The 12,093-nt window shown below is 43.1% G+C and overlaps 1 protein-coding gene across 1 annotated transcript in view; it reads left to right on the forward strand.

Annotated features, from left to right (window-relative positions):
• Positions 1 to 7,583, forward strand: part of LRP4 (LDL receptor related protein 4) — a 50,765-nt gene extending 43,182 nt beyond the window's left edge. The window contains exons 37-38 of the mRNA XM_012524903.3: positions 599 to 740; positions 3,169 to 7,583. Of these exons, the coding sequence (XP_012380357.2) occupies positions 599 to 740; positions 3,169 to 3,501 (475 nt within the window). The 3' untranslated portion in view covers positions 3,502 to 7,583. The remainder of the gene's footprint in view (positions 1 to 598; positions 741 to 3,168) is intronic.
• The last annotated feature ends 4,510 nt before the right edge of the window (positions 7,584 to 12,093 follow it).

The raw sequence follows: 12,093 nt of genomic DNA on the forward strand, positions 1-12,093 counted from the left end.
GATCTGTCTTGATTCCAAAGCTTGGTGTGTTAGCTAGCCATTGATTACCCTCAAACTTAGCACCTTAAAATTACAAACCTGTATTATCTCATAGTTTCTGCGAGTCAGAAATCTGGACTCAGCTTAGGTGGTGCCTTTGCCTCAAGACCTCTCCCAGGGCTGCAATCCAAGTGCCAGCCAGGGTTGTGGTCTCATCTTAGGGCTTGGCTGGGGAAGGATCCCCTGCCAAGCTCACTGATAAAGTTGTTGGCAGGAGTCAGATCCTTGCTGGCTGTTGGACTGGGGGCCTCCATATCAGTTCCTTGCCATGTGGGCCTTTCCATGGCAGCCTGCTTGTCCCAGAGTGAGAGCAAGAGAGAGTGAAAGAGGGCAACTCAAGACCTGAGCCACAGTATTCATTGCCTTTGCATATTCTGTAACTTAGAAGCAGATCACCAGGTCCAGCTGACACTCAACGGGAGGGGATTCAGAAAGACATGAATAACAGGGATCACTGGGATCAGCTTCAAGACTGCCTACCACACTTGGGTTACAAATTCCCCAGGTGTTTTACTCCCAAAATATCTGAACTAATTTCTCATCACCTTTACTCCTACAGACACAAAAAATCCAAGTTCACTGATCCTGGAGTGGGGAACCTGACCTATAGCAATCCCTCCTATCGAACTTCCACTCAGGAAGTCAAAATTGAAGCAATCCCCAAACCACCCATGTACAATCAATTATGCTATAAGAAAGAGGTAAGAATTGAAATTCATATTCAAGGAGTTTTTTGTTTTGGTTTGTTTGTTTGTTTTTTGGTGGGGAGGGCTAATGCTGGTTATATCAGTAAGAGATGCTGGATAATCCCAGCTACCATTTTGGAACTTTGAATGGGAGAACCAAATATGATTTGGGTTTCTGGAGAGGTGTAGAATCTATTAACTGCTTAAGGGACTCTCGCAAGAGGAAGGTTAGAAATGAGAGCCCAGAAGGTTCTGGTCTGCAAGTGAGTATGCATCTCCCTGCCAAGAGATACTTTCCCAGGCTCATAGGTTCTTCCCTCCTGGGGTCATCATTCTCCTGCAGTGACACTGGTGCCCCACTGAAACAAGGGGGCTCTTCTAGACAAACCCCCAAAACCCCAGAGCTGTTGGGAGTACTTTTTCTAACCTCCATTCCAAGATGGTGGCTCCTGTGGTTGGAATGGCTGGTTTTGCTCCATCCTTCCTCTCTTCACAGTCTTAAGGGATTTCACTAAATATCTAGAAGGTTTAACATGCTTTTGGTTGTCGTTTCCCATGTCCCCTGCCTTTAACTCCTGCATCACCTGAGTAGAATTTTTTTTTTTTTTTTTGCTGAATGTTTAGGCATGAAAAATAGTCCCATTTTCTCAAGGGATCTCTTGCATCTATTTCAGGTTTTTCTAGTCTGATATGACCCTTGATTTTCCTAAAATTGTGTGACCTTTTATCAGAAGTTATCCCTTAAGAGAACCTAATCAATCTAATCCCTTGGCCTATCTAGAACAGTTAAAACCTATGGAGCTCCCTGGAATAATACATTTGCTTTACCTGATAAGCTTGTGCTTTCTGGATCCATAATTAAAAGACCTTCCACTATAAGCCAGAATAGAACCTGCAGGGTTTTCTTACAGTTCTAGGGGTAGTAGACCCCTCTTCAATCAATATCATTGACAGAATGGCTCTTAGAGATATTTGGGTTCCTGGAGTATCTGATATCCCAGAAAAGAACCGTAATAAGGGGCCATCAGTTAGAAATTAAAATTATGTGACCTCTTTTTTCTGTTTTATGCTTCTTCCTCAGCAGCTCTTTCACCCCTCTGATAGTCTTTCACCCTTTCTCTTCTGATTTCCTCTTGGTTTCAGGTACCTGTTGATGTGTGTTTATAGAGGGAGTGATATCCCCCCAAATTGCTCTTGCCAAATCCCCCACCTCTCCCTAACTTACCAAGTGTGTCTCTGTGATAAAGACTCTGAGTGGCCTGCATCTTATCTGACATTAATTGCAGCTTGGAGGGTGTGCTGGGTGAACGGCCTCTGTATGTATGTGCATATGTGTGTGTGTGTGTGTGCGTGCTCTCTGTATCTCTGCATGCTCAAGGGAGCTGTCACTCCCAGAGGGCAGGGGCCATGTTCTCTATCATTTGTGTAATCATCAACGCACCTAGTACAGTATCATGCTTAATATAGGGGCTCAATATATCCCTGTGGAATTGAACTGTGACTAAATTAGAGCAGCAGTTTCCAGGCTCTTGGCAATACTTTCCCAGGGACAGAACCCAAGCCATGACCCATTTTCTTCTAACAGTGGCAGCATGTTTGTTGATATCCCCCAGAAACCAGAAGTAAGGCTATCCTTTGAGGAATCCAATCCATAAAGCAGAACTCAAGGCTGTCCTTGGGATAATCCCAGGTTGCTTGGAATTGACCTTAGGGCTCATGGGAACAGAGCCAGGTTAACAGAGGTTAACCTGTAACCTCCCAAAAAAAGGTTACAGGTTATGGGAACTCACTGGATTGACACTTGGAACCCAAGTCTTGCTTCCCAAGTTTTCTCTTGAACAGTATTAGAAAGAAGAAATAATTAAGAACAGACTAGCATACTTAGTTTTGAATCCTGATTAAATGCACATTAAATTGCTTTTGACGATTGCTTTGATCACTTTCAGCATGATGACCCATTAATACACAATAACAATGTACCAATAGCTAATGTGTTTTAGTCACTAAATGTTACTAAAATTTAGTGCATCTTACGTGTCAAGCACCCTTCTAACTGCAATCCATGTATCACCTCATTTAACTCACAGCACCTGGTTGTGAAGTGTGGCTACTGTTACTCTCCCCACACTGCAGATGTGGAGACTGAGATTTAGAAATGTTAAGTAATTTGCCCAAGGTGACATAGCTGGTGTGTGGCTGATGCAGGACCAGAAGCCATGGTTCTCCCTCCTCCCTGTAAGATAATGATAATAATCATAATAGCTGTTTCTGTCCTTTTAGGCTAGTCCTCATATTTTTTCTCTGGCCAAGTTTCCCCATTTGTTTGTGGGATCTTTGTGCACTTCTCACCCACCCCTACCCCACCCACTTCCTTTTTCACTTCACTCTGAGCTCCTTTGTAGAAAGCCACTGACTGACCATGTCTCCCCAATCTCCACCCTAGGGTGGGCCTGACCACAACTACACCAAGGAGAAGATCAAGGTTGTAGAGGGAATCTGCCTCCTGTCTGGGGATGATGCTGAGTGGGATGACCTCAAGCAACTGCGCAGCTCACGGGGGGGCCTTCTCCGGGATCACGTGTGCATGAAGACAGACACGGTGTCCATCCAGGCCAGTTCTGGCTCCCTGGATGACACGGAGACAGAGCAGCTGTTGCAGGAGGAGCAGTCTGAGTGCAGCAGTGTCCACACTGCAGCCACTCCAGAAAGACGGGGCTCTCTGCCAGACACGGGCTGGAAACATGAACGCAAGCTCTCCTCAGAGAGCCAAGTCTAAATGTCCATGTTCTCTCCCTTCCCTGCCTGTTTCTTCTCCTTTATGGACTTCCGGTCCTTGTGCTCACTTATACAACAGGCCCCCTTCCTATGTGCTCATCCTCCTCTTCCTCCCACCCAATAACTGCTCATAAGCCTCCATGGGAGCTCTTTCCACCTGAATCCATAACCAACTGTGCACAAGAAATAATGGTGCCTCCTGAGAATTTAGATCTGGATTTTACCACAAATTTTACCTCCTGCACTTGGTCCTGCACTCCCTGAAATTGGGCTCAGTAATGAATGACTCAAAATTTCAGAGCTACACTTCTCCCTTCCCCTGGTACCCTCAGTGCCTGCCTCACAAGAGCTGATGATCCAAGACTGTACTCTCCCCGATCAGAGTTGGCCTGACTGCTTCTCTGAGAGAACTTGCCAACCAGGGGCTGGGACACGGGGTCCTGGGTAAAGAGAAGGATGAAGGACAGAGGCTGAGAGAAGAAGGAAAGAAGAGTCAGCCCAGCTGGAATGGGCATCTGGGAAACTCCAGCCTCAAGTGTGTTGGTAATATGAAAAAGCTTTTGGGGGTAGTTGAGTGTGGGTGTCCATTGCTGGCAGTGGATGTTACTTGTGCCCTCAGTGTTGCTATTTTTTCAGCTGCAGAGATTCTGGTAAGATCTAGGTATGGCTCAAGTTATTCTTTCTCCTGTTGACTGTCTGGGGCCTCTTCTACCTCCAGATAGCTGGAAACCCCTATCACATGGCTACTGGTGCCACAGTATTCTAAGTCTTTTACTCTAATTAATCAGGTTGTGAACCAGTGGTGTGAGTGACTGTTGGGGTCTAGGGGCTGAGTCTCTGCAATGTCTGTTTAAGAAGCTCTGCCTAGACCAAGTATCATGCCACCTGAAGCTTAGCATTCTATTACTCTCTCCCTCCTGCTCTGGTGAGGGAAGACATTCTGAAACAACCTTTCAGCAAAAGGCCAGAAGTTTCCATAAATATTCAGGAAGAGCAACTGGGTTAGAAACTTGGGGCATCTAAATGGAAGTATCAATGAGGTTGAACCTCCTGTGTTCTCTCTGAAATGCTCAGGGATTTCAGTTAGTGGGCAGAAAGCCTGTGGCTATGGGTGGTGAAGTTTCTATTCCAACTTTCTCTTCTCAGCTAAGTAACTTACTTTCTGTGCTGAGATGCCATCATTTGGTCCATGCTCATTACAAAGGGCATGCATCTCAGGCTCTTGTCATGTGGAATTGGGACAGTTTCTGTCTTAAAACTTCTACCTAGCTCTTCTTCACTTTGTTGCCTAATTTTCTTTCCCTGGCTTAGCCTTGTGGCACCAGTGATCTCCAAAATCCTGAGGTGAGGAGGGCAAAACAGATGCAAAGGAGTGGGGGAGAAGTAGAATAGTAGAGGGAACCACTGATGAAGCCTTCCCAGCCAAAGGAAGACCTAGGCCTCTTCCACGCAGGAATTAGACATGGTTGGAGAGGATGATAGAGGCTGAGAACAGAGGGGAAGGATTTTAGGGCAAGTTTCCTGATTTGAAACATTTCCCATGGTTATTGGCACAAAGAAGACAGCTGCCAAATATCAGTGAAAAAGGAGGACAAGATCAAACTTTTTTTTGATCAGTTCTAAGACTGCAAAAGACAGATACCAAACCCTTAGCCCTGTTCTCAGTAGTCAGCCCCAGGTCTGGATGTCCACATTACAGCCAGGCCAGGCCAGGCCAAGAAGGCTTTTCCAGTGCACATACTGGGAAAGTTGAGGGGCTACTTCTGGGACGTAAAGGGGACATTTCACAATTGATGGGGCAGGATAGGAAGGAGCACTTTGGGTCCTCAGACTTATGATTGGGGAGGAGGAGAAAGCAGAAAAGTGCCATTTTCTTAACTGGAAAGTGGGAAGGATCTTATTGCACTTGGGCTGTTCAGAATGTAGAAAGGACATATTTGAGGAATTATCTATTTGAGCACTGATTGATTTACTGTGTATAAAGCAAAATCTCTCTGTCCTAAGCTAATGGAAGTGATTCTCCCACGCTCATGTGTAATGGTTTTAACGTTACTCACTGGAGAGATTGGACTTTCTTGAGTTATTTAACCACTATGTTCAGTATTTTAGAACTTTATGATAATTTAATATAAATTTAGCTTTTGTTAATCACCTTGCCTGGCTTGGGGTCATGACTCATGCTGTCCCTGCTCTGTCTGGCAGACCCATGCTGTGGGAAACCAGCTTACAGGCTTCACCTCTGAGTCCTTCGGGGATACGGGGACGGTGGAGAATAATAAAGGGTGTGAGGTTCCTGGCCCAAGGTTCAGCTCATCTTGAGAAGACGGTCAAGACCAAAATTCATTGACTTATGAAATCCCTATTTCCTCTAGAGGAGGAGGGATGGCAGAATTCATCTTGGGTGCTGACTCAGACTGGTTGGTAGTGGCTGCCTGGGGTCCTGTTCAGACTCAGTGAGAAAAGTGTCATGATCATTAGTGATGTCTCCCTCAGACTCTGGAAGGATGGCATGTGTACCATGATCTTCTATTTCTGTTCTAGGTCTATGAGGACTTAAGAGTCCCAGAACTTGACTTAATCTTACACACTGGCAAGACTGTCCAATGTAGTAAGAAAGAATGGGGACAGGGAGGGCTAATTCCAGCCTCAGCTCTGCCACTTATTCTGTTTGATATTAGTCAAGTTTCATAGTTACTCTGAGCTTAGGTCAAATGAACACTAAGATACCTTTATTTTTAAATCCACTACGTAGCAAGGTGGCGACAAGGAATTGAATGCCTTCTGAGGTTTTCTGGATGTAATACCTCTCAGTGAAGATTGGGAATTATGTTAGTCTCAATGTCACATGTAGAATTTAGTGTCAAGACTCAGTAGTTGATTTTCTAAACCACAACCCATTTATAGAATAGTATTCCCATTCATCCAGTCATCTCTTCCTACGGGCTGGACACTGCCCATGAGTGAACAGGAAAGACATAGTCTCACAGAGGTTACAGTCTTAACACACACACACCCCAAAAAGGAAAGGAAAGCAAGAAAGACTGAAGCCTCCTGTATTTAAGTGACAAGAGATCTGAGTATGTATAATTCTTCCAACTTTGTTAAGGGGTAAGTATGCTAGGATGAAAATGGGTGAAACAGCTCAAGGACAACTCCCACCACCCACCCATCATTCTCTTTTGAAAAAACAGACAAACAGAAAAGAATGAGGACATTTAAGTAATGCAGTCCAGCCTAAAGTAAACCTGTATACCCATAGGCAGTGCCTTCTCCCAAAGCCTCAGTATTATGGGCCAAGCCCTGATCTCTAGAGCTGGGAACTCAGGAAGAACTTTTCATATGGGAAGAGAAAAGGAATACATCAAAAACAATATTTGCTTGGAAAGTTGAAGATTTTCCTGGGAGAACAAGTGTGGTGAATGTATTTTGCCACCTTGTGACCACTATAGCCAGTTTAACCAAGCATTCAACACTACTTGAGCCTTAAAAGTTATCCCCCTAACCTGCGGCTGCCCTGTTACTTAAGCAGGAGATGAGGGAAAGGAGAATGGGCTGGGCCTGCTGCCCCAGGCCTTGACAGGGATTCAGCTGGTGGCCAGGACTAATACTCGTTTTCAGGTTATGAAGATGACCTGGCTCTCAGTTTCCTGATCAGTAAAATGAAAAGGTGAACCAGACGATTGCTAAGGTCACTTCTGGTCTGAAATTTGTGTTTATGTTCCTTCCAGGAAATCCTGTGGCTAATAAAAGGGTTAAGAATTCTTTGTCTGGTTCTCTGCAGGTAAAACCTGAAACTGATGAGCCGGGAGAAGGTGGGTCAAATTATAATAAACTGGACATATTTTTGCAAACTGGTTAAGTTCAAAATATAGTCACTGCCCTTCTTTCTACTTTGTCTGAACAAACTGTGAAACCTAAGGTAGAAAGGTTTCTGTGGCATGAATATTGATGCTTTCATCAGATCTGGGCCTGAAGAACACAAAGTCAGTGCTACATAGGAACATAGAAAAAGCATCTACAGGACAAGGTTGTAAGTGTAATGCACTGAAGTTCAGAAGTATCAAATAAACTTTGGTTCTCTAATTTCTTTTTATGGACATTATGATAATTGTGGTTGAGTCTGTTTCATACAAAAAAAAAAAAACAGTCTATATGCCTTTTCTTCATATATGAACATGACTTCACTGACCCATTTAGTAGGATATAAGCTTGGGATGTGTGAGGCAATCTTTGTGTTAAAACAGTCCCTTGCTTGCATATTTATTTTCCCTCCAGATCATTTCTCCATTAAACAGCTGGCAGAGGCTAGTAGAGTTCAGCACAGAGAACAGAATTTTCTCTCCAGTCAAGGCTCCAACTCACAACTTTGGACTCCTTGACATGATATTAAAACAGACACAGACAACCTAATTAAGGGTCTGAGTTTAAATCTAAGGCTGAAGTTAGCCCCAAGCCATACAATCTGCTTATTTCTTTTTACAAGACATAAAGAGCCAAGAACTCTCACTCGGCCTGCCCTCCGCAGTGGTTTTCCTTCCAGCCGGTAAAAGTCTGTTGACAGCCTGCTAACGAGGGACCTATCTCTCCCTTCCACCACTTTCCTTTTTGGTGGGGCTGAAACCTCTGTGGTCAAAGTTCTTGGCAGGTCTGCATTTTTGAAGCTACAGATAGAAGGGGAAGCTCCAAAGAAAACAGGTATCATTCCTTTGTTCAACCAGCACTTATTAAATGCAACCAAATGCAAACTAGAAAGGCCTTGCAGTCTTAGAGACCAGGCAAAGCACTAAAACCCACAAGTCACTTGAAATCTGCATTAATGTCAGCATTGCTATCTCCAAGCAATACTTTAGGAAATACCTGAACTGAAAGTTGAAAAGAAGCTAACCATTGAGGCTGCTCCTCTCTTGACTGTAAAGACAGATCCATGTCCCATGGTAGTAATGCCTTGATCAGAATGCAACTTTTGATGAAGATGGAATGAGCATTTTCCCAATCCTAACAGGTTTTGCAGAAATGCCCTGTAGTTATTCAGCTGTTAACAATGTTTGGCACTTGTTTCCTGCTTCTGGTTGCATTAATATAAAGTGTTTACTTTGATCTCCAATGCCCATAAGGGTTTCACTGCCCTAAGATTACCCTCCATACATAGAAGAATTATTATGAGGCCCCTAGAACAAAGAAAGCACACATACACTAATATATACATTGATAAGTGCTATTTGATGATAAGCCTAGATTACAAAAGATACTGGCCAAACACTTCTTGAACACCAACCATGGGCAAGATATGGTATTAGGTTTCTACAAGACTCTACATGATTTACCACCCTTCTCCCCACGTTCTCTATCAATCCCGTCTCCTGCTACCTTCCTACTGCCTATTACTCTGCTCCAGATACAGTTGCCGCATAGCTGTTCCCCCTCTGTCTGGCATTTTCTTCCCCTAGATAAAATCCTGGCTAACTATTTCAAGTCTGCTCAAATGTATCCTCAGTGAAACCTACTGTCACCACCCTTATTAAAATTAGTCTTATGCACCCCCCACTCTGATTCCTTTCTCCCTGCTTTATTCTTTTTCTCTTTTCCCATTGCACATATATTAATCTTCTATTATCATTTACTTATTTATGTGTTGATTTTCTGTTTTCCCACTAGAATGTGAGCTTCATGAGGAGAGGGTATTTTGTTGTGGTTTGGTTTGGTCTGGTCTATCTTGTTCACTATTTAAGTGCCTAGAACAGTACCCACACAAATTAGGTGCTCAATAAATCTATGTTGAATGAATGAATAAATGGATTAAATCTAATCTAATGCCCACCTTCTAGAAGGGATACACCCTAGCCTATCCAAGACAAAAATGGATTATGCCATCCTGTTCTAAAACTGCCCAGTATGCAGACTCCACATATCCTTTACCTATCAAATTCCAGGTTCCACCCACCCTCTCTTTAAATGTAATCTTCATTACATTTTATTTCTGGTAATATTTAAATAAAGTAAATATGTCAATTACCAATTATTGCAGAAGACACTATACATTCCCAACCCAAAGATTACTGACCTTTTTAGTCTAATTGGTTTCTATTTCCTTCCCCTACATGTGAATCTGTTCACATCTCCCATAATTTTACTCTCTCCACTCTCCCTCTCTGGTTTTATCTACTACCACAATTTCATGCTTTCACTCTATGAAGGTGATTCTCAAATCTATATTACTTGAGTCCTAATGTCTTTTGGTAGCTCCAGTCCTGCATTTCCCAGGCCTACTCAGATGATTACATTCAAATGTGTCATTGGTACCCAAAAGTAAACATTTCTAAAATTAGACTCCTTGCCTTCCTCTAGAGACTGGCATCTCCTGACTTTCTATTCCATTTGGGCAGTCAAATCCTGGCACGCTTTGACTCATCTATGTAAAAGACCCCACCCTCACCTTTGCACCTAATCAAGTCAGTTGCCAAATCTACCACTTTCTCTTTAATCTGGTCTCATTGCCAAAATTACCATCGTATGCACCTCCTAATTGGGCTCCCACTTTCCAACTCTAACCCATTTTTAGACAATCAAGTTAATTAATCTTCCTAAAGTACAGTTCTGATTTTGTCACTTCCCTGCTCAGACACCTTTAGTAGCTCCCCATTGCCTACTAAATACAGCAAAAATTCCTTATTCTGGCATTCAAGGTCCTTCAAGATCTGTTTCTTACCTTCTCTGTCAATCTTGTGTCCCACTACTTCCCAACATGAAACTGGTCCCAAAAAATCCCACATGTTCATTTCCCTATGTACAATGCACTTTCCTGTCTCTGTGCCCTTGCTCATCCTATCCTATTATCAGACATACTCTCCCTGCCCCTTCTAATAAAAGTAACATATCAATGGTAAAAAAAACCTCATTTCCCTCCCTATCAAGTCCAACTCATATTCAAGTTTGTTTAACTCCAGGACTGTTCTATTTTTTTTTTCTCTCCCCTTCCCTCTCCCAGTTATCTGCTTTCTGTGTCCATTCACTGTGTGTTCTTCTGTGTCCGTTCATATTCTTGTCAGCAGCACCGGGAATCTGTGTCTCTTTTTGTTGCGTCATCTTGCTGCATCAGCTCGTGTGTGCAGCACCACTCGTGGGCAGGCTGCACTTTTTTCGTGCTGGGCGGCTCTCCTTATGGGGCACACTCCTTGCACGGGGGACACCCCTGCTTGGCACGGCACTCCTTGCGCACATCAGCACTGTGCGGGCCAGCTCACCACACGGGTTGGGAGGCCCTGGGTTTGAACCCTGGACCTCCCATGTGGTAGGCAGACGCTCTATCCATTGAGCCAAATTCACTTCCCATTTCCTAACTATTTTGGGGCATGCACACAAACAAACACACACATTTATAACTACATATAAATCATCCCACATATGCTTTTCTGTAACTTACCTTGTTTTAATGAATAAAATTTGTGCATTTTTCCATATAAGCATGCATAGATTAACCACATTCTTTTTTAACAGTTGCATTGTGTTCCATTTGAATGGATAAACAATTTATGTAACAAGTTCATTATTGATGAATATGTAGTTTCCAGGGTTTTTTCCTGTCATAAGCAGTGCTGAAGTGAACGTCCTTAAACATTTTTCTTTGCATACTTGCATTGATCTGAAGGATAAAATCCTAACAGTGGCATTACTGGGTCAAAGATTATGTACATTTTACATCTTAATATCTGCCAATTGTTGTCCTAAGTGTTTGTACCAATTCAAAATCCTGGTCAACCCAAGGTTGTTAAATTTTTTCATCTTTTCCAATTTGATAGATTTAAAACAATTGTTTTAATTTGTTTTTACCCATTTTCTCTCCAGTTTTCAGCCTATTTAAATCTACATATTCTTCCAATCCCAGATTAAAGGCCCATCTCCTTCATCAATGTCTTCCTTCCCTAAATACTTACAGTTTTTCATTCACACACTTTCATATTGCTTTGCTTATATTAACCAAGCCTCTCATTTCATAAATAACAGGAATATTAAGTATTTGCAGAATGTGTAACAGATCATCAAAAGCCTTTCCCAGATAGTCTGAATTGTTATATTAAATTCTCACACTAAGCTGGTAAGGGAAACATTGTTATCTCCGTTTTAGGGACAAGGAAACTAAGCTCCAGAAAGACTTACCGAATAAGGTAATTTAATCAGTAACAGGGCCCAGACAAGAATTCAGAGTCCTGGCTCCATTCATTGCTCCTTCCACTACATCGCAGCTGCCTCTCTTGTTTCCCTTACAGCACTTAACTGCGTAATCAATATTTGGTAAATGAAATGACTGAAAAAAAGGTCAGGTGTAAACAGCAGCTGGAACATCTGGAATTAAATAATATGACCATGCTGGTCAGGGGTGGACAGGGTAGACACACCTTTCCTCCTCTCGAGGTTGTGGACAGCTTTCATTCCAGTGTCTTTCTCCTCTTCCTGGGACCCTTCACACGGGAGCTGACAGCTCCGAGTCCCCAAGGAGGCAGGACCGCAGACGTCCCCTTTAAGGCCGCAGGCGGCGCGTGCCCACAGTCCTTTCAAATGGACCAATGGAGGGGCGATGGGCGGCCCGACAAAGACC

Source organism: Dasypus novemcinctus, chromosome 10 (genome assembly GCF_030445035.2).
Source record: "Dasypus novemcinctus isolate mDasNov1 chromosome 10, mDasNov1.1.hap2, whole genome shotgun sequence".
Lineage (NCBI taxonomy): Eukaryota > Metazoa > Chordata > Mammalia > Cingulata > Dasypodidae > Dasypus > Dasypus novemcinctus.